The sequence below is a fragment of the Camelus ferus genome, chromosome 5 (assembly GCF_009834535.1).
Source record: "Camelus ferus isolate YT-003-E chromosome 5, BCGSAC_Cfer_1.0, whole genome shotgun sequence".
NCBI lineage: Eukaryota > Metazoa > Chordata > Mammalia > Artiodactyla > Camelidae > Camelus > Camelus ferus.
The window spans coordinates 18961982-18986055 of NC_045700.1; the positions used below are offsets into that span (position 1 = coordinate 18961982).

Below are 24074 nucleotides of genomic sequence, written 5' to 3' on the forward strand. Positions count from 1 at the left end.
TTTCCTTTTGCAGTAAGCATTTCAATGATAGTTAAGGGAACAAGATGTCCCAGTGTCACTTTGAACCCCACGTTTCATGTACCATATGCTGTATGCAGACTGGACTTCCTCCCACCGTTCCCCACGCACCTTCTGTCCTTGTGTGACTTCATCCCTTTGCCTGATGTCTTTTTCTTTTTAAAGTGAACTCCTACTCATCTTTGGAGCCTGAAATCAAGTTAGTTTCTTCAAAAAACCTTCTCCCTAGCTTCTCTAGACCAGTTCTATGTTTTCACAGAAATAGTCCTACTTACATGTAGAACATAGTTTATGGTTTACACTGGACTTTACCTCTTTACATGTCTTTCTCTTTTTCCAAATTAATAGCCCTCAATTCCTATCTCATTTATTCATCAATTCAGGACATATTTATTGAAATCTACCGTTTGTCTACTATGCTACACCTTGGTTATATAGTGTTGGACACAACATGGTCATTGCCTTCCTGGAACTTGCAGTCTAGTAATTGAGAGATACATTAAGAAAGTGTACACACAGAATATATAAGTTCAATTTGTCCTAAGTGCTAGGACAGACTTGATCAGGATGCTAAGGAAGAACAGTGAAAGGGAACATTTCAGGTAAACTGGGGATTCAGAAGCCCACTTAGGGAAGTAAACAGGATCTTCCCAAGGATGAGTGAAGAATGAGTATACAGGAGGCAAATAACACTCTTTCAGCCAGAGTCAAAGCTCAGCTAATGTCTTTTGAATAAATAAAAGTACAGTATTCCCAATATTGTATTTTTTCCCATATTCTTTGGACCATTTTAATAGTACTTCTGTGCAGGTTTTGTTTTGTAAACCATCTCAAATGCTTCTTGGTAGATGAAGTTTGCATTGAAATAAAATGCATAATTTAATGTGTATAGTGACTATTGATGCATGTTCAGTTTGCGATTAAAAGAAGATCCTGAAGTCTGTTTTTTAGGAACAGCTATAGAGTTTTGAACCCCCATTCTGAGTATAAATGTTTGGTTGTCTGTTGCGTACCATAATGCAAAACTGTGCTTTGCCCTATGTTGCCTTTCATATTCTTAGTTGTAGCTCATTATTCTAGCTTGTTAAGCTTCTCTAAATCTTGATTCTGACACCTAGCATACCAGCAATAACTTCTCAGCTTTATATCATCCCCAAATTTGATAAGCATGTCATCTGTGTCTTTATCTAAGTTGTTAATCAAAATGTTGAACAAGAAAGAACCAAGCATTTTCCCCCTAGGACTCAGCTACAGGGAGACATCCCTCAGGATGACCCTGATGCATTGATTCATCCAGCTCCTTTAGAATTGTTTGTGAGGGTATCAGGAGAGAGTTGCAGTTTTTTGTTTTTTGTTTTTTGGTCATAATACTTTCTGCCTGTAGCATCCTCTTCCTTCTCTATCAGTCTAGTAAATACATTAAAAAAGAAGCTAGATCACTTCCTCTGATCAATGAGCTCATTTTCATGTCCAGTGCCCATTTCTTCTACATTGAAATATTTGCAAGCTCTTCAATAGGATGTTTATGGATTTTTGTTCGAACTGGGCACTGCTATAACTCTTGAATTAACCCCCTATAGTTCCATCCCATCTGGCTACCCTTGGTTCTCCTGGGCCAAGGTAGTGTCTCAATGGCTTGACACCCAGGCCAGGTTGCTCAGCACCCAGTGAGAATGATCTCTTAACAGCTCATGGTTCCTTTCAGGTAGCGATGCTATTCAGTGGAAAGTAATGACAATTTCAGGATGTAGCTGCAGAATATATTTCCTGCCCTGATTTAACCCAAGTCTTTGTTTTACTGTGTTTAGTTTCCATAGTCTGTGTGTTGATCTAAAGATAATAACGGCTACAGTTACTTGTCTTCAGTTCCTACTGTTATTTTTCTAATGAGAACTTGGGTCTCCTCTACTTTTTTTAAATTGAAGTATAGTCAGTTTACAATGTCATGTTAAATTCTGGTGCGTACAGCATATATACACACATATATATAACTGAATCAGTATCCTGTACACACCAGAAGTTATATATTATTAATTTTAAATTAACACAATTACATATATATTCCTTTTCATATTTATTTTCATTATAGGCTATTACAAGGTACACTCTTGATTCTAGTCTTGTTCTCAGTCTTCTATGTTTTCCTGTACATTTGTCTCTCCTTTTTTTTCAAATTCAGCTTGATTCTCTATGGGTCATGTCAGTTGCAAAACACAGTTTTTGATTCTCCTCTTAGAAATTGTTTGCCAAGAGGTCTGTTATATTTCATAGCCTAAAAATTGTCATTGTGATCTTCAGTACTATCTGCACTGCAAGCATGTTACTTTCTATCTCCTTTCTCTTCTTTCTCAAAGGCTGCTTCTAGGAGAAAACTGTTAGTACCATCCATAACCCCCCAAGTCCCTTATCCGCATATCTAAGATTATTAAGTCCCAGGAGCTCCATTCCAGATTTGTCCTCAGTTTTACTCTTTTCCACTTATATCATCTATGTAAGTAGCAGTCCATTAATTTTACAAGTTTTGACAGGTTTTTCTTGGATATTGGAGCCATGCTTGAGGAAGGTGAGGGACAAGATCCTAGCTGTTGTGATGTGTGTTGTGTGTTGTGTGTCAGGCACTCTGCTGGGGGCTTTGCTTTTTTTATTTTATAACATCTGTTCAGCAGGAATAAAACCTCAGGGCCCACACAGCTCACCCTTGATATAGGATCACATTGGAAAAAAATAAAATATTTAAAATCTTTGCAAACTCTTGACATGATACAAAGGACTAGAACAAAGGATCACCGTGTACAGGGATCTTAAATATGCGATTTTCCCCATTGCTGCCCCACCAAAGCCCACTGCAGGGCCCTGAACAGGACAAAAATAATGACAGTTGTCTTGAAGGTCATTATAATAGTTTTCTGTGTCCTTATATTTTACGTCTCAGGTTGAACTGAAGTGTTTTATCACGTACGTCCTAGGGAAGTTTTCTCTGTGGCGTGCCCAGACAGATGTATTATTAGGCTATTTTTAATCTCAAAGAATGAGGACAAACTGAAGTACCCTCAGTATTAGGGCCTATTGTTGGTACATGGGGAGCTAAGCGAGCGAAGAGAAGGTTCTTTGTCTCAGAAGGAAACACACTGTGGTTCCTGATTCCTCCCTTTGCTTACTGCTCCCCGCGGTATGACTCTCTCATTGAGTGTGTCTTTGATCTGAGTTTTCCTTGACAGCCTAGCCTTCTGCTTCCGCCTCTGTCTCTACCAACTTCTCTGTCTCACATTTGAAATTCCTGGAGAGAGGATCTGACTGCATTGCTGCATGCTCTCATCTTTAGTCCAGGCACATCCTTCTTTTATTTTTAATTCAGTTTCACAATTTCCCCTATCATTCTGTATCTGTGATCCTATTAGCTTCCCTCATATTTAATTTATAACTTTCCAGTCCTCTCTGCATCTGTTTATATTCAAGCCTGTGCATTCCTGAAGTATAAATATAATTATTTAGCTTATGTTTTAATTTACATTTGTGGTGTAGCTCCAATTTTTTTCATATTTATTGGAGTATAATTGACATATAATAGTTACATATTTTGAAAGTGTACAGCTTGATGTTTTGATATATATTGTGAAATAATTACCACAATGAAGCTAGTTAACATACACATCACTTTACAGAGTTACCATTTTTGCGTGTATATGGGAAGAATAGTTGGGGTCTACACTCTTAGCAAATTTCAAGTATAGAATACAGTATTGTTAACTATAGTCAGTGTGCTGTAAGTTAGGTCTCCAAAGCTTACTCATCTTGTACAACTGAAACTTTGTATTCTTTGACCAACATCTCCTCATTGCTTCCGCCTGGTAGCCACCATTCTACTCTCTGCTTCTATGAGTTCAACTATTTTATATTCTACATATAAGCGAAATTATGCAGTATTTCTCTTTCTGTGTCTACTTATTTCACTTAGCATGGTGTCTTCCAAGTTCATCCATGTTATAAATGGTGGGATTTCCTTCTTAAGGCTGGATGATATTCCTATGTGTGTGTGTGTGTATAGTACTTACTCATTCATCTGTCGCTAGACAATGAGGATGTTTCCATGTCTTGACTACTGTGAATAATGCTGCAATGAACACAGGACTGTAGCTATCTCTTTGAGGTACTAAATCAATTTCCTTTGAGTGGATGCCCAGTAGTGGGATTGCTGAATCACCTGGTAGTGCTGTTTCTTAGTTTTTTTCCTGATAAATAATGATAGCTAACGTTTATTGAACATTTACAATATGTACCTGTTTCTAAGTGTCCTCTATTAACTGATGCTATTCTTATATCAACAGTCTAGTCAGATATTAGTTTTATTACCATATTACTGTTACCGAAATCAAGGGATAGGGAGATTAGGGAACTTGCGCAAACTTGTTCTACGAGGAATGTCAGAGCTTGTTTTCTCATCCATGCAATTTGGTTCCAGGGTATATCTCTTAGTCAATATATTAATTGCCTCTATTCATTATTCTGTATGTAGATTTGCTTATTCCTTTGGGGGCACTGCATAGTATTCTATCTTTTACACATACTTTTTATTTCCAATAGTGACAAATTATCTAGGCTTTATTCTAGTCTTGGCCAATCAACTAATGATGTAAATACCTTTTTATGGCAACTTGTGCTACAATATGATCATTAGGTTGCTGGTAAGATAGTATAGTTTACAGAAAAAAAAAACAGCCCACTAAAGATAAGAAATTTAACAAAATAAGGAAAAATATATCAAAATAATAATAGTTGAGAACCTTTAAAAGCTGAGAATGTTTTCTACCTCTCTTTCCTCTCATTGCTTTTCATTTCTTTATCGCTACATTTTTTTTTCTGTTGCTTTTTGTTTTCTGAGAGAGATTTCTGGTCACTCTTGAGACTTTTCCTGGTTTAAGAGGTCTTCTCTCTTATTAGTTGAAATTATCCACTGTTCTTTGACACTATTAGTGTAACTAGAAGATTGTTGACTATTTCAATTTTCTTAGAGGCAAATAAAATTAAATATCTCACCCTCCCTCTGAAACTTCTTTTATTCCTGTAGCGGGTGTATCATTAAATATCATTAAATAAAATCACAAGGTATCTGTTTGTCCATAGAAGACAGGAGAAGCCTAAATGTAAATCTCTGGATTGGCTAATGCACAATCCATTAGGGAACAAATTTATTGGTAAGTGAAACAAATTTCACCATTATCAGCAGTAGAGTATAAATCAAGGCATGGGGGTCATATTTAATTTTATACCTTGGCGATATTTCAAAGGTTTTTTAATAGTAACTTTAACTTGCAAGGAGTTTAATGTACTGTGAATTCATTCCAGTACATTGATTTCTGCATTATCTCAGCGAAAGATGCAGTTCTTTGGCAAAACAAACTTCTGGAGGTAAATTTTCTTCATCATGTAATCCATAATTTAGAAATTACACTAACAACTTATTTCATTGTTCATGAATACAAATCATCGTCTGGATGATCCAACATTGCAGCAAATAAAAAATAATTAGGGTTTCATCCTGCAGTCTGCTCCATGAGCAGCTGTGTCCCTCAATGAGCTTGGTTCTGTGCTACAGGGTTTGGAGGAGGTTGGCTCTGAATAGAGGGTGCCTTCATCCACCTCATGTCTAGGTATTCATGCTGTTGTAGGTATTTTCGATGTCTCTTGTTGCCACCTTGAGACATTACGTTTAAATGCTGGTGTTAGTGATATGTAGGGTACTGATGGCAATAGAACTCAGTTCACCCAATGAAGTTTCAACTTCAAGAACTCTCTTGAGTGGGCCTCTTCCAAGGTGGAACTTTCTAGCTAGACTCCTTATGGATCTCTTCATATGTTGAGTAGAGTGAGCCCCAACCAGGGGGTCTCTGTGCCTTCCATGTTTCCCTACAGTACAAGCAGCCTCTGTCTCACCTGTTTTTATATTGGAATTAGGCGTTGAGTTTTTGCTTTGCTTTAGTTGGTGGAGAAATTATTTAGAAATTTAGATTATCACCTACAGGACTCCAAAGGGACAGCAAAGGCATATTTTATCTGAAAAGGCCTGGCTACTTGATAACCGCTAATTCTTGCCAGGCTGAAATGAGGACCCAGGTGTTCTCAGATCCTCCACTTTTTCAAGAGAAGCCATAAATCTTAATTTTTCATATGAAATGCCCCAATATTGAATTTTTGACCTTAGGTATGTAAACAAGAAAATAAATGAGCAGGTAGATAATAAATAAATCCCATATGCTAGCCCAATATAATGTCTGGATTCAGGTCAGAGCTTCCTTTAAGGACTGATGAGATGAAGCAAAGGGACAAACACGTTCTGTCTAAGCGTGTGTATTTCTGAATCCCATGGGATTCTTAGAAACTTGTATCTATTCAAACTGTCCATTGCTGATTCTTAGCATTAGTTATATTAACCTGCCTTAATAGTTGGAAAATGAAGTTTCTATTTAAAGAACTGATTCATTGGTCGTTGTGAATAATAAGTTTTATTTAGACAATATGTTAGCCATGTGTACCTGTCAGAGCTGGTTAATGACAAGTAATATTCTATCATGTTTCATTATATTATTGTTTAACAACATAGATAATGTATAATATATATTACATCTAGCAATATATTACAATATATCATATACAATGTGTACTACATAGATATTACATTTAGTGGTCTTTTAGCCTAAGGTCTAGCCATTTGTCACTTCTGAATTTTCCAATCATCTCTTAAGAAGTGCCCTGTTCTCATGCTGTTTTAATTCAATCCAGTAGCACACCCGAATTACTGATCAAAATTATTCTTAATTTTTATTTATTTTTATTAACATGGTATCTTTATTGGTCATAAGGTTTTCTGGCTTGCTTTCTGCAAAATCTTTATTGGATACTCAGAATTGATTCTTCTAGCAATCTGATTTTCTTTTTTTTTATTGAACATAGTTGATTTACAATGTTGTGTTACTTTCTGGTGTACAGCATAGTTAAATTCATATATATATATATATATACACACACACACACACATATATATATATGTATATATAATATATATTATGTACAAAACAGACCCACAGACAACAAACTTATCATTACAAGGGAAAGGAGATGGGGAGGGATACATTGGGAGTTTGAGATTTGTAATGCTACTATATATAAAAATAAACAACAAGGTCCTACTGTATAGCTCAGGGAACTATATTCAGCACCTTGTAATGGCCTATAATGAAAATGATCAAAATTCTTAATCAACTTTCTAAGCCCTCCAGTGTGACCTCCTAGTGTGGCCCTGCCTGACAGCCAATTTCATACCCCTCCTCAACCTCCAATTCCTGTACAAAAGATTCCTCTATTGACTTGTGAACATTTGGGGTTCACACTCATCATCTTGATTTAATTTGTGGTATCTCTTCTGCCTAGATGGCCTTCTGCATGTCTATCCTTTTGTCAAAATTCTGCTGTGCTTTAGAGATGATTTATTTTAAGTTAGGCCATGATCTATTTAGAGTTGTGCTTTTGGAACATTAATGTGGCACTGGCCCAGACATGGAGTGGATTAGAAGAGATTGGACACCTGGAGTCAGGTAAGGGCCATTATAACAGTTCAGGTGAGAGAGAACAAGCATCTGGCCTTGGCTGGTGGCAGCAGACTTGAAAAGACAGAAATGGGCTCAAACCACCATTGATTAACTGATCCAGACAGAATCTCTCATTTTGTGAATGTTATCCTAGCCTTTAATTTACATGGAAATGAACCAGAATGAGAAATGGCACCCAAATTTGAAAAATACTACCCTATAATTTTTCTGTTAAATCATCTTTACAGAATTATATTCTCTATCAATCACTAGCACCAAAACCAGGATAAGCATAAAAACATTTTTACTTTGCTCTATAGGTTTTGTAGTAGTAAAATACTAGTGTGCCATGTATATTGTATGTTAATTTTTCCACTAACTCCTACTTACTGTATTTTGACCTTGCAGTATTAAAGGAAGTTAAAAAGGGCAAGTATTGTTACACTTTTATTTTTACATGAGGAAACTGAACTATTAAGATTTATTATTTTTTCTAGATCACATAAGGTCAGACCTTGATTTATAATCCATATCACTAGTCCTTTTTTTTATTTTACATTTTTTTATTAAGTAATAGTCATTTTACAATGTTGTGTCAAATTCTAGTGTAGAGCACAATTTTTCAGTTATACATGAACATATATATATATTCATTGTCACTTTTTTTCACTGTAAGATATCACAAGATCTTGTATGTATTTCCCTGTGCTATACAGTATAATCTTGTTTATCTATTCTGCATTTTAAAATCCCAGTCTGTCCCTTCCCATCCCCCACCACCTTGACAACCACAAGTTTGTATTCTATGTCTATGAGTCTGTTTCTGTTTTTTATATATATATATATATATATATTTTTTTTTTTTTTTTTTTTTTAGTTTCCTTATATGAGCGATCTCATATGGTATTTTTCTTTCTCTTTCTGGCTTAACTTCACTTAGAATGACATTCTCCAGGAACATCCATGTTGCTGCAAATGGCATTATGTTGTCAGTTTTTGTGGCTGAATAGTATTCCATCGTATGAACATACCACTTCTTCTTCATCCAGTCATCTGTTGATGGACAACTAGGCTGTTTCCATGTCTTGGCTATTGTAAATAGTGCTGCTATGAACACTGGGGTGCGGGTGTCATTTTGAAGTCGGGTTCCTTCTGGATATATGCCCAGGAGCAGGATTCCTGGGTCATATGGTAAATCTATTCCTAGTCTTTTGAGGAATCTCCATACTGTTTTCCACAGTGGCTTTTCTTGCTTCCCTCTCCCACTCTTAATGATTTAGATGTCTTCTTTTACAATTTTGTGTTTATTCTTTTTGTAACTCATGGCAGTTATCTCCTTTCCAGTTATGAGTTTCTCATTTTTGTAGCATCCTGCTTCTTTTCTATTTAGAGTAGACCTGTGAATATTTCTTTTAGCATGGGTTTAAGTAGTTGCTAAACTATTTTAGGTTTTGCTTGTCTGTGAAGTTCTTTATCTCTCCTTCTATTCTAAAGGATAGCCTTGCTGGATAGAGGAACCTAGGATGCATCTTTTTTTCATTCAGGACTTTGAATATATCTTGCCACTCCCTTCTGTCCTGTAGTGTTTGTGTAGAGAAATCAGCTGAGAGCCTTATGGGGGTTCCCTTGTAACTCACTCTTTGTTTTTCTCTTGCTGCCTTTAGGATCATTTTATCCTTGACTCTGGCCGTCTTGATTATGATATGTCTTGGTGTGGGTCTGCTTGGGTTCTTCCTGTTTGGGACCCTCTGGGCCTCCTGTACTTGGATATCTGATTCCTTTAGGTTTGGGAAGTTTTCAGTCATGATTTCTTCAAATATCTTTTCAGTTCCCTTTGTTCTTTCTTCTCCTTCTGGAACCCTTATTATGCGTAGATTGCATGCTTTATATTATCCCATAGGTCCCTTATATTGTTTTCAATTTGCTTTTCTCTCACCTGTTTTGATTGGGTGCTTTCTGTTGTCCTGTCTTCAAGGTCACTTTTTTGTTCCTCTGCATTATCTAGCTTGCTTTGTACAGCCTTTAGTTCAGCTGTCATCTCAGCAAATAAGTTTACTAATTCTACTTGGTTCTTCTTTATAGCTTCTGTTTCATTTTTGACATATTTTATATCTCTAAACACTATTTCTTTTAGTTCCTTCAGTACTTTGATCACTCCTTTTTTGAAATCTTTATCTAGTATGTCCTCAATGTCTATTTCCTTGATCATGCTCTCAGGGGATTTCTCTTGATCTTTTAATTGGGAGCGGTTCCTTTGCTTCTTCATCTTGCTCATATCTCTCTGGTGCTGTGGTTTAAGGAGTATCAGTTATCTAGTTCTCTTGGAGACATGTGCTCTTAACGATTTTATCGAGAGATCTTTGTGTCTTTACCCTGTTTCACGTACTCAACTTGCTGTTTGCAGAGGCCCTCCGTTGGCGCCCTTGTCTATGCTGCTCCCAGTGGCTAGCAGATTGCACCCCCTCCCAACACTGGGTCAGGTGCTGAGCTCTTATCTAGTGGGCGGGCAGGTCACTCCCCCTCCCAATGCGATGCTGCTGTCAGCTGCTGGGCTCGGGCAAGGCAGGTGGGCTGATCGCGCCCCTTCCCAGCACCATGGTCAGGTGCTGAGTTCCTGCCAGGTGGGCGGTGGGCCACCTGCCCTCTCCTGGCGCTGGTCGCTCCACTGCTTTGTGCAGCTGCCCACTCCGCCTCAGGTCTGTGCTCCGAAGGCGGGCTTGGGGGAGACCACGGAATGGCCCCGCCCCTGCTCCGGGCCAAATCTCAACTCCTTGTTTGTCTTGGCTGTGTGAGTTCTCTGAGGTGCCAGGACAGAAAGATCCTATCTGCCTCTGGCTGTAAACAAGTCTCAGTCCTGCCCAGGAGGTTGCAGAGCCCCTGGGTGCAGATTCAGGCCTCAGCCCTGCCCCAGCCCAGGCGCTGCGCACAGGAGGAGATGGCGGCTGTGGCTGCGCCCCGCCTCTTCTCACGAAAAGCGCCAGTAATGGTGGCACAGGTCCCAGGAGACAAAGGCTGTGGCGCCCCTCCCCCCAGGGCACACCAGCCGTGTTGCTTTGGTTTTTTTTTGCAATTTATGGAGCACCCAAGTTGTTCTGCTCTGTATCCCTTCCCAGCCACTGCGTGCAGCCCCCTGCAGTCCCCCGGGGCTTCCTCAGTGCAGCCGCCCCAGCCCTCCACCCGGCTTGGGCCGCCTGCCCTGGCCCCAGCCGCTGGCTCGGGTCTCAGGCTGGGTGTCTTAGGGACGTTTTGTGCCTGTTTAACTCATTCCTGTCGGTCAAGGGGTACTTAGGGCAGATCTGAGCCTCAGAGGCCCCCCCTCCGCCCCGCTGGCCTCTCCATTGGAGCAGGGAGCCCCAGCGAACGAGCGCCAGTCCTCCTCTGCCGCTCCCTCCCCGCGGGATGGGTCCCGCACTGTTATGCTTTTTCTTCTTTCTTTATTCCTTTTCTCCTACCAGATTTTTGGCGTCTTTGTCTTTCGAAGAGGGCAATGTTCTGTCAGAGTTCGGCAGGTGCTCTGGTTGGCTGAGTAGGTCCGTAGATGTGAGTTTTGGTGTATTTGTGGGAGAGGGTGACCTGCGAGCGTCCTACTCCGCCATCTTGCTTCTCTCTTCCACTAGTCCTTTTTTAAAATAATAAATTAAAATGTTTTCTGAAATATGTATCTATAGGCTCAACTTTTACAAAGTCACATTCTCATTTAATGGTGTTACCATTTAGATTATGCTAACTGCTGAGATAGCACAATCTTATTTTCTCAGGACATTATATATAGAATCTCAAAATACTCTATAAACAGTTGTTCCATGGGGTTTTTTTACTTCACTTCTGAAGATACACTTTCCTATGCCAAGGTTGATTCGTTAGGATAAGATAGGTTACAGCGTGGTAATGAATGATACAGACAACTTAAATCTCAGGATTGAAAGCCGCTGAGATCATTCAGTATCCGTGTGTGTCCTGCATTGGCTGTGGCTTTTCATCACTCCAGGATGGACCAGCTGCTCTCTGGAACATCTTTGGCCTCTGTGGTAGAGAGAAAGAAGAGTGGGGCAGATTACACTCAGACTCTTAAAGCTTCCACCTAGGAGTGACACTCCACTTCCGCTCACATTTCATTGGCTAAAGCAAGTAATAAGATCACACCTAACTTCCAGGAGCACAGACGCTTTGTCATACTATGTGTGCAGAAGCAAAATCTAAAATCTTTGGAGAATAGTGTGGACAGCATGATGAGAATAGCACTGACATGCTCCTGACATCAGCTTCCAGAACTTCTAAAGGAAATGTAAAGAACATCTGGTGTAATTTAAGTCAAGATTTTCTCAGGGCAAGAAGATATAAAGAGAGGACTTTCGACAGGCTTTTGCAGCCACACTTCTAACAATTACCCAGTAATATTGTCTTGTCAACAGTCTATCTTTGTAGTGCTTCAAATGCCAAGTTTATTATGTGGTTAAAGCATTCAGTCACTTTAATTTTAACAGCATTTATTCACAGTAATGATAAAAGCTGCTTTGGTACATACAGTCCTAATTGAAGAGTTCAAGTTGTTGTGTGTCTAAGAGCATTCCATTTGTCCCTAACATCCTCAGTGTCTTGGGAGCAAAATGCCTCCTTTGTCTGCCCGGAGGAACCTTGCATGAGGTTGTTAATGCAGAAACTCTGTATGAACGGCTATGGATAACTTGCCTGGACAAGTCAATTTAAAAGATTGGTTCTTTATATGATTTGGTTGGTTGATTAAATTGACACTGATACATCTAGTTACAGCAGATGAACCATGTTGAGCAATCAGTCAAAAACTTGTGTCTTCCACAGTTTTGCCAGTAAATATTTTCACATGAAATGTTTAGAACTTTGAAGCCAGAATTCATTTGTTACCTGAAATTGTTGTATAATTTGTATGTCATTTGTATCATGTAATTTAAGTCATTGATTCTATACCATTTTTTTTTTTATAAGGCTGCTCACTAGCAAACTGAGTTTTTAAGGCCAGGGTTAAATTTCTACTTTGTCACTCCAGTACTAAAGAGAACATTCTGACATCATAATAATATTTTTTTTTTTTACTTGACAGTGAGCTGTGTATCTCAGTCAAGTCTGGATTCAAATCCAATTTTGACCAGTCTATAAAATGAATCTTCTGGTTTTGATGACTTTGAATCACTCATCTAAAATTTCACCAGTAAATTATATTTTTTAATTAAGAAAACTGGTTAACAATTAGATGACATTTTTTTCTAGTAGATATAATAAAATTTAATACATAATCATGCTATGAAGTACTTGAGTTTTAAGGCAACCAGGAAAACTTTACAATTAATGTGTTTATTCGAACTTTGTGTAATTTCTAATTCAGCTATATTTAGGTATCTAATGAGGTTATGGGTCCAAAAAAACTCTTGGTTATTTGTAATACTGTAAACATGATTTTATAGTGGTTTAATATTAGAGAGTCTAAGCTGATGGGTGTTTATATATGCAGTAGAGATATTTCTATTAGAGAGTATTTTCAAAAATGTTACTTTAATAACTCTGAATTTTAAAAGGAGATAATAATTTAGGTGGTTCTCCCCTCTCAGGACCCACAGAAGGCTAAACAAGGTTGGAACCATCTTTTAAAGAATGTAACTGCCATCTATAAGTAGTCTTTTCAGGCCAAAATAGAAATTCACCAAAGCTGGCAGCCTTATTGAATTTGCGCTACATATCCACACACTAATGGATTGAAATTCTAAATAAATGTTTAACAGTCGTGTTTCCCTTGAGAACAGTGGCAAAGTATTGATCTAATTTCTCAGATTCTTTCTTACAACCATGTCAAAACATCTGCCCCCATGTTTTCCCCACCCTCCTAAACAAATACCTACTTTAAACCACTCTGGCTTAAGTCATCAGATACGTTCTAGTATGGAACTTTTTACTTGATAAACAGTAGAACTAAAATGTATAAATTGAAATAATAATTCTTTAAATATTGAGAAATGAAGACATCATGTCGTTTGAACTCACAGCACTCTCCCAGATCTTCCCTTTGAAGAAGGGAGGAGATGATGGCATTTTCTTTCTCTTTTCCCTCTTTTGTTTTTGGTATTGTGTTTATTTCAGCACAGTGTCAGTGAATAGAACATTCACTGTCTAGAAGGATGTTTGCCCTTAATTTACACAGTAGGAAAATATATAAGTAAATTAATCTAAATTATTTCCTCAGGCTGAATATTGTCAATATTTCTTTCTTTCACATTTTCCAAAGCAGTATCTTCTGGAGTAGGGGTTGGTGCAGGGGCCGGGGGAAGTGTGTTAGTGCTTGAATGCTGAAGGGAAAAAAAAAATGCACAGCAGGTAATACCCTGGGAAGTAGTTTTATCAAGGAGACCACTGTATTCAGAGAGCTGTCTTTTCACCTTTATCTATTGCACTGAAGAGCAGTGTTTGGGGGTTGGTAAGATAGATTGAAGTCATTCCAGGTTCCTGGGCTTCAGCCCTATTGGGTGTAAGTCAACAGATAAATTCCTTCAGTTGTGACATAGAGATTCTGTTAGTGGATTCTACTCATCTCATCTTTGTAATATCAACAGATACTTTTATAATATCAACACCTACTATATATAGTGTATATGGTTTACAAAATCACAATGTTGGATGTATTCCCTGTTGATAATTCTGTAATGACTACTTCATACCTAAGTTCATGTTCTAAAATAGCAGGAAAGCATTCCCAGGCCAAGTAATGTGATGGTCCAAGCAATATGTTCTGCATATAAATCACAGTGTAAAATAGTTTCAGTAGAAAAACTGCTTCTTTCATAGCGATTTGACTTAGATTTATGAATGTTGCCAGTGAAGCTAGTCTGTGGTATATTTTATGTAAATGAGTTTTGAAAACATTAGTGAAGTTTGTTGGTGAAGTGAATTGGAATTCTCTTACGGCAGGTTAACCTTGTAGGTAGTCACATTTGATCATATCCTGCTGCCAGAAGTTGTAAGCATTAAGTATGTGGGTAAAACTAATCCTTTCAATTATGAGGCAGGTATAAGAACATGCAGTTATTAATGGTTCTCACTATGGGCTTTCCTTTGGGGTATACTCCAGCAGGAAAACAACTTTCCTGTAAAGTAAATGTCACTATTGCTTAGACCTGTTGAATTTCAAAATTATTGCATACTTACTGAATTTATGACCTTGACTTTCATAGAGATCCTCTGGGTTTTTATCTTATCACGGGGAAAGAAAAGAAAAACAGTATTGCTATAAGAGGCTTTCTAATTAAAATCCTTCAATATGCAAGTAAAGATGAAAATGATTTAAAATCTCATTGAATTAAAAAAAACACCTAATTCAAAATATGCTTTAAAATAGAATCAAAATGGGCACTCAAATATTTTAAAGTTATTTATATGAAGTCTCCTGAAATTTAATGTTTGAAGCAGCTACACCATGAAAAGTGTCCTGCTCTTTTCATTCAGTAACAGTGGAATCATTTTGGACTCAGTTTCTCTGTAAACTAATTCCTGTGGCCTGTATTTCATTCTGTATTTAGCATTTATTATGTCCCTCATACTGAATTAACCATCAAAGCTCCCTAGAAATGGCCATGGAATTACAACCCTGTTAAACAATAGAGAATTAGTCTTTTAACAACCTTAAATGTAGCAATTTTTCCAACCCCAGAAGGATCCTTCCTGATGATTTAGATGTTTGCTCTACTCTCTCGTCAGTGACTGTTATGTGGGAAATATAAAGTCATTCTCATATTAATGTAAGAGAAATATAGATGTAAAATTAGAGAGTGAGTAAGCTTGCAGAGATACCCAGTGGTGAAAATAGGCCTTAGACAAGAAAATGGATGCCTTTTCCATTATAATATGAGGAGGGAAGAAAAAAGATGGGAATGTAGACACATGCATTCATAGGAAATTGGAGGAGTGCCTATTCATTTGTTTCTTTTTTTTTTTTTTCTGGGAAAGAAGAGTTGGGATCTTAAAAATTTGAAGACAGGTGGAGGAGGTTTGAAAAAGCCATAATATGGACAACGGGAGTGAGAAGAAAGCTCAGGAGAATCACTGGGCAGTGTGCGGCATTAGCATTGCGTTGATCTCTGCTTGGCGTCCAGTATTAAGCACAAAGTAGGATAACAGACTGGTCTAGGTTTGAAGTTTTGGCAGACTGGCATGGCAGTAGGAGCAGTAGGGCCAGATGGTCAACTGTACTAGCAAGAGGGTAGCTGAAATAATGAACCAGGAAGGCTAAACTGGTTAGAGGAAGAGCAGAGTTTTTTTCATGAGGAAAGACATGCATATTATTGGAGAAGATGAAGTCATCTGTATGGAAAGATTTCAAGATACAGGAGAGGGGCAGGCAGGAGGAAAACAAGTTAGGGAGGTGGCTTTCAAACTTGATTACACATTTGAATTCTCTGGGGGTCTTTGAAAACTACCAGTGCCTAGGTCCCATCTTCTGCGATTTTGGTTGAATTGGTCCACAGAACATCCTGGACAATGGGAACATAGTTTATGGCCAAAGTTGAAAACCCTTGTTTAGAGCCTCTTATAAAGAATCTTACAGTTTTTCAGAAGTGGTTGTCACTTTATTTTCAAGGCAATGGAGAATTAGCAGAGGTTTTAAAAGGGGTAGCCTAAGGTATTATGTATTTTAGAAAGGTAACTTCTTTGTCAGAGTGACTGATTGATACCGGAAGAGAATGATGAGGAGAAAGGGAGACCAGTGGAGAAAGTATTTCAGTATTCTGGGCCAGAAACACTATGATCCTGAACCAGGGACTAACAAAAGAATTACAGGGCGGGGGACATGTTTGTGATGCTTCAACATAAGAACTTATTACCCCTTTTAATAGATGGGTAAAATGATGGAGGCAGGTCTAAGATAAATGAGACTTTTACTTTGGATTATCTGGTAGCTTTCAATGGCTGCGTAACAAATTCCTATAGATGTAACAACTCAAAACATTCATTATCTCACTGTTTCCCCTGGTCAGGAGTACAGCTGTGGCTTTTCTGAATTCTCTACTTAAGAGTCTCACCAAGCTACAGTCAAGGTGTGAGCCCAGACTTAAGTCTCAGCAGAGGCTTGACTGGGGAAAGCTTCTTTTCCAAGCTCCCTTGAAATTGTTGGCAGAATTCATCTTCATGTACCTAGAGGGCTCTAGGTTTTCTTGCTGGCTGACAGCCAGGGGCTACCCTCAGGTCCTAGAGGCTGCTTGCAGTCTCCTGCCATGTGGCCACGCCATAGGCATTTTATAGTGTGGCTGTTGGCTTCTTCACAAAAAGGGCCCAGTCACTCTTTGAAGGGTTTTTACCTGATGAATTCAGGCCCATTCAGGATAATCTCCCTTTGGATTAACTCAAAATCAGTCACTTGTTATGTTAATAGTATCTGTGCATTCCCTTCCCCTTTGGCACATACCGTAACTTAATCATGGGACTGACTTCCTGTAATTCACAGGTCCTGTCCAAAGTCAAGGGGAGGAGATTATAAAGACATATACACCATTGTATAGGAATCAGATATGTTGTGGTTAATTCAGATGAGGAATACAAGAGAATTAGAATCTTTTAGGAGGAAACTGATGGCCTCAGTGTTAGACATGTTGAATTTAGGGTAATTGGGCATCTGGTTAGAGTGGGTCAGTAGGTGGTATAGAACTTAGTGGAGAGATCACAATTGGAAATACTTACTTGGTAGTGATCGGCAGAGGTGATAGTGAATCATCCAGAGAGAGGCTGTAGCAAGAAGTGGGGTGAGGACAGGAGCGAGAGCTAGTAAAGCGGGAACATCTGCATCTGTATGTCAACCCGTACTCTTGGATTCCAGTCCACTATTTCATACACAACCTCTCACTCTTCCTCTTCGTCTTTCAGTAATATCCTACTCTTCCTAATTTGTGGTCCACTCTTCATCCCCCCACCCCCCACCTCCAAGTCACACTGCGTAGAAGTGAGAATCAAGATCTTTCTTTGTGAAAGCCTTGCAGAGCACAGGTGCTAAGATCGACTCTGTCGTGCCCACTGTTCCCAGACTGGGAACTGCAGGACCGAAGGCCTGGGGTGGGGGCGATGGTGCTATCATTAGCCCCGAGCTCCTTCAGTTCCTCTAATCAGAAAGCACTTTTCCCTACTCCTTCAATCCCAGAATTGCCTAGGAAGTAAACAGACGGTGCAGATTTGGAATTCAGAGGTGATCCCATGTGTCTGTCCCTTCGATCTTTTGTCTGTTTATTGAAATCCCTGCAGCAATATTGTTAGGCAATCTGAGCTGTGATAATGGAAAAAGAAAGTAAATTTGATCAGTATATTTTGATCAAACTTTCCTCCCTTAAATCTTTTCCTTTCAGGTTATATTCAAGAAGAGTGTGTCATCCCCTGCCCATTTGATTGCAAGTTAAGTGACTGGTCTAGTTGGGGGTCTTGCAGTTCATCTTGTGGGATTGGAGTGAGAATTCGATCCAAGTGGCTGAAAGAAAAACCTTACAATGGAGGGCGCCCGTGTCCCAAATTGGATCTCAAGAATCAGGTAAAGTGCATGAAGCAACAAATTAAAAAGCTGAAAAAGTATCCCCTTTATTATTTCCTGTTGAAATTGAAGTCATTCTCTTGTTATAAGTAGCTGATAAGAAGTTATTACAAGTTCAGAAGAGAGGATAAGAGGGTTGAAATTAATATAATAGAATTGATAATAGGAGTCTTGGCCACTCCTTGGGAATGCTGAGAATGAGTTGGTAACATTAGCAATAATAATGTTTACAAAATTAAATCCAATTGGTTTTTAAAGGGAGTGCCGAGAATGACTTGGTAATATTAGCAATACTAATGTTTACAAAATTAAATCCAACTGGTTTTTAAATTATCTTGAAATATAATTTGATTAATCATGGTATTATGCAAGGTGTGTGTGTGTGTGTGTGTGTGTGTAATGTTGGGAGGATGTCAGTTACTTTATGGCAATAGTCATAATTAGTGGTCTCATCCACATACTCCAAAAATGGTGTTCTGTTTTTCCGTCACCTAACTCTTCATCCGAATTTTCTTTGTTCCTAATCTCACCACTGTTTCCACAGCTATTCATGAGTCTTCTGGGCTATTTCTCTACCTTTTCCCCCCAAATCAAAGCTATTTTCCTAAATGGAACCCTAAAGGGACCCTTCCATAGATATCTCTAATAAAATTGCCATTGTAAGTAATCAAAATTGATTAGAGCACTTCAGTTGGTTTTACCCATGTAACAGAGTTTAAGACTTAGTTAAGAATTACAATGAAGCACTCACATTTCTCCCATGATTGCATACTGTTATTACATTAAGACTGATTTATAAATTTTTATCAATTGAATATGTGGAGCACAAGATGATGATTGTTGAAAGTTCTTTATTCTTAGAGAGGGGAGTGTGTCTTATACGGGTATCTAGATCCTTTATGACTCTGAAACTCTTAACAGAATGGCTACACACTTCTATTACTAATTCTATTATATTAATTTCTGCCCTCTTAACTCCATTTTGATTAGACTTTCTAAACAGGTTGTTTAATGGAAGGGAAATCCACACGTCTGTTAATTAATTTGAATAGTGTATCTAGTACTACTTGTATTTAGATATCATTTGTCAGTTCAAGACTGACATCTTCAGCTACTTTTGCCTAAGTTTTGATAAAAGATGCATAACTCGTTGAAAATGAAAAATTACCATTCCAGCAAAAAAAAAAAAAAAAATCGTGTTCTAAGGCAGGGCAGAGTATCAGGCTGGTCTTGTCTTTCAAGGTTATCTGGTAAAATAATGACCATAGGTTCTTCCCTCTACACAGATAGGAACTTTATTGGGTAAAACAAGGCAGAGGATTGTATAATCAACAGAAAGGTTGCCAAATAAAAAATAAAAACTCCACAGGTACAGTAGTTTGGTGAGGGGAAGAGTCGAATGTGATTAATGAAAACAGGAGGGAAATAATCAGAGTCTGAATAGGGAAGCCTCTTCAGTATGAAGAAAGTTGTAACATAGGTTGATGGTCAGTAGGAAGACTTTCAGGTGACTGTTCTGTGTGAAGACTGTCTGATTCTCCCTAGGGGACTTTCTAGACATTTTAAATGGGAAATAACGATTAAGCATTTATAGTTATAAGGTATGATCATTCTCTCTGAAACTAAGCCTTTGTAGCACTAGTGTTAAACACTAATTTTAATAAGCTAATTTTATGAACTAGGAAATTGTCAAGGGAGTAAAAGGACTTCCTTGAGCACAGATTCTAAAACTGTACTCTCAGTATTCTTAGGCAAACGTATAGAAACAGGTCTTCAGATTTAGAGTATGAATAAGATAAAGGTATTTGTAAGCCTGTTATGACTTAAAACAAACGTGTTCTAAACGTTTAATTGACATATAAAACTTGTGACCTTAAGAAGTAGTGCGTGCTAAAAATTAAGCCCAAGTTCAAGAACAGTTTCAGTAAATGCCCTACGTGAAGACTAGGTGAGACTGGGTTTGTCTCCAGGAGCTGTTTCTGGAGTTTGAATTCAGGAAGGGAATTGTAGCATTCCAGAGGCATTTGTGGGGATGCTCAGAGGTGAATCCTGGGATTTAATTCTCAGGTAGCAAATTGAGTGTGGCATAGACTCTGATGTAAAGAGGTTTCAGGTATATAGAGCTTAGTTACCCTTAAATTGAAAAAATTCATCCCAATCTGTGCTTTATATTTTAACATAAGTTAATTAAGGCAGTAAGTTATAACCGTTCCCTCTCACTCTAAGTCTGTGAATCGCAAGGGAAAATGCTATTGTGAAAAATCCTAAATTTAAAGGAAACTGTCCCCAGAGCACTTCCTTTTCTAAAGAAAGCACATTTTTACCTATGTTTGTGGAAGGATATCTGTGGATTTCATTATATATTTGCTTTTATACGTGGTAGAATCCCTCCTACCCCACCGTGTGTGTGTGTGTGTGTGTGTGTATGTGTATGTTATGTATTGAAATTTGTTTGAAGTTATCCATTTTCCCTTAATTTATCTGAAGATAAATTGGATTGTCAGTAATTTTCATGGTTCAGAAGATATTCCCAGCTTCTATTATTTATGGCAATTCTTTAGAAGAGATTACTATTTGTTTCTCTGAGCTCGAAATATGATCTAGTTGGAGGCTCTTTTAAGTTCAGTTTTACTACTGGCCTTAGGTTACTTGTCTCCTTTCCAGTTGTTTTTAGGTTTGGATTTATTTTCCTATTTCTGGAACCAGATTAATACTCTCTCATCCACTCAGCCATAAGTAAGAACTTGAAAAAAATGTGACCAAATTATAGCAGTAAGAGGTACATATCTTTAGTACCTATGCATGATGAAAATTCAGTATATGTCAGATTGAGCCTAACATACTGTTCATAAAAAAAATACTGAACTTTCTTATTTGTGTGTGTATGTATATTGCATTTGCTGTGTAAACATTAGTGTACCTACATGTGCTTAATCATTCTCCTCCTTCATTTCTCTTGAAAACATGAGGTTTTTCTGAGGGCAAGGGCTTCTTTCTACATTTGTAACTCATTCCAGCCCCTGGTACACCACCATGTGGATTCTCAAATTATATTCATTGGATACTTTAGTTGAAAAGAAGCTTTCTCTCTGGATGAGTGGCTGGCTAGCTCCATAGAAAGAAAAAATGTATTAGAACTCTGGTCTCTTAAGCAATGATTTGTCATTCGAATTCTCAAAAAATATGAGCTCTCCTAGAAGCAAGAAATAAGAATCTCCAAAGTATTATTGCCCGAGGAGTCTTTCGTGACTTTCCTGAAAAACCCTGGGTGTTTGGATCCCCAGTGAAATCTTACTCAGTGATATAAATGAAAAGGGTGGTGTTATGTACCCAAGCTCATAAACTGCTCTGAGTCTGTTAGTGAAATCAATATTTATAATCTCTCATAAAAAGCCTCCCTTTTAAGCTAAAACCTATCAACATGATCGCTCTTTCTCTAGAAGTGCCAAAGTGACAGCAGCATTTGAGTGGCTTTCTGCTAAGTATAGTTGTGATGCTAAATAGCTTGAGTGTGCACCTCACCCAAAGCTCTGACTGAGGCAGAAAACTTCTAAATAGTTTATTAGATTATCGGGTCAGTTGGCTGCTGCCCTTGACTGTTGTGCATAATCAATAGGAAATATATTTTAATTTTTTATGGTCTGTAATGTGAGTGGATTTAAGTGCACTTGTATATTTTTGCTGTATTTTTTTTTCTTTTGGAATATTGCTTAATAGAAGACTAAATATGGGGACATTAAAGCTCCATTGGACTTACAGTTCCCTTTATGAGTTCTTCACACAATTGAAAGCAAGGGAGTTCCAGGGAATTAGATGTTGTTTATATATTGTAAATCTGTGTGTCCAGTGTGTTTGAATAAAAATCTTACATTGACATTCATTATCTATACTTTTTAAAATTCATGCTATCTATTTAAATACTTTTTTTGAAAGAGTTTTGATTGTTTGCAACTGAATGAGAGTATAAATTAAATATGTGTGTTCTCTAGAAACAACTACTATTTTATTTTGTTTTTTAAATTTTTTATTGAAGTGTAGTTGATTTACAATATTCTTTTAAAATGTAGAGTAAAGTGACTCAGTTATACATGTACATACATATATATTTTTTCAGATTCTTTTCCATTATATGGTATTACAAGAAACTGAATACAGCTCCCTGTGCTGTACAGTAGGTCCGTGTTTGTCTATTTTATATTTAGTAATGTGTATCGATAACAACTGCTAGTTTAAAGGTGTGTCTTCTCCCTGAAAAGAAGTAGTCTAAATTTGGAAGCGATAAGTATAATGTGTTTTATTTTTCACAGCAGGGTAATGATGTTTTAAAGAACACATTCTTTCCTAAGAGATACAAATATATTTTAGCGTGAACATTTGTTCCTTAGAAGAAGGTTTTGGATGAGAAGTTTTCTATAGAGAAATAGCATATGCTTATGTTAATACTGCTTCATTTATTATTGGTAGGATGTTAGGATGCGGAAATAGGATAACTGTCATCCAATCTGAATGTTTGTTTACCCAGAAAAATCTGGCTACACTTAAAGTTTAATTTGACTTAACTGATTTTAGCCTCTTGCTTCTTTTCAACCAACCCGACTCCCACTCATCCTAACCTTGTCCAAATCATCGCTGGCACAGTCCTGCTCACTTAGGACTTAGTACTTTGGCAGGCACTCCAGACTGTCATGGAGCAAGAAATCATCTTCTTGAGTGTAAATGTGGAAGGCTCCAGCTTATCTATGATGAAGTTTAATCAGGTGTACCGTTCTGGCGTGGGAGGTGGGGTTGGTGATGGCACCTTTGACAAGAACTTGTTTTAATTATGAAATACCAAATGTCATAAAATTAAGAGATGCAGGGTGATTTATTCCTCAGGGTTATTTGGGAGGATTTAATAGATTTCCTTTCACTAAAACATTTCACCTCTCCCCAACGCAGTAATTATGATCACGAAGCGCAATACACTGCACCCCCTCTCAGAAGCCGAGTGAGATGTCTAAGGACTGGCGTCCGTCTGTCTGTCTTTTGTGCCTGTGCCAGCCCGACTCTGTGCTCTAAAATTGGGACGTCGCTCTGATTGAGCTGAGTAGAGCTTGGAGGAGAGGCAGTTTTTGTCTTTTGTTCCTGCCCTGTCACCACCTCCAAGGGAAAAAAAAAAGTTTTCTCAAGAGATTCCTCTCCCACCACATCTGCATCTACACATACTCTTTTCTTGATTGTTCCAAAAGGAATGTCCCTCAGGGCTTGTTAAAATCTTTTGAAACTTGGATCATTCTTCTTGAACTGCCTGAATCACTCATGAGAAACAGGTTTCCTATCCCTGTTGTCCCTTCTCTTTTGGACTTTACTGTGTTTTTCTCATACTGAGTATTGTTACTCTGCGCATATTCAAGCTCACTTTCAGTTGTTACACAGGATGTTGCCATGTTCCTGGAATGTTACCTCCTAAGCTGGCTTGGCAAATCTCTCTAATGCTGTCCTTAGGCAGGGTTTCCAGGATTGGCAGGAGGCACCTGTAAAGTGGTAAAGCGGGCAGATTTTGTCTTTGGAACTCTTTCAGTGTGCTGTCAAACCTCCCATTATCCCTGGCTCTTAACTCCTGAAGTTCTGAAATATTATATCAGGTAACATCATCCTCAGCGGGAAATCACATCATCTGTATTTGATTTTGCAAAACTGTCTTCTTAACCAAGTATGTCAAGTAGAAGCGCATGAAGTAGTTTTCTAGAAAGAAAAAAATATGGGCAGAACCTGCTATTCAGAGCATTCCTGAATCATCCTGTCTTTTAAGCTTTAAATGAAGAATGGAAACTTCCCTTCTCCTCTCATGCATTAAAAAAAATGTGGATCTGACTTTAACCACAAACATTTAGGAAGTTAAACCACCACGTACTGATGGGAGTGTAACACCTTCTTAAAATAACTCACTCAAAACCTGTTTA

General features: G+C 38.0%; 1 protein-coding gene across 1 annotated transcript in view; it reads left to right on the forward strand.

Annotated features, from left to right (window-relative positions):
- THSD7B (thrombospondin type 1 domain containing 7B) overlaps positions 1 to 24074 on the forward strand; it is a 657597-nt gene that overhangs the window by 456325 nt on the left and 177198 nt on the right. The window contains 1 exon segment of the mRNA XM_032479372.1: positions 17954 to 18132. Within this exon segment, the coding sequence (XP_032335263.1) occupies positions 17954 to 18132 (179 nt within the window).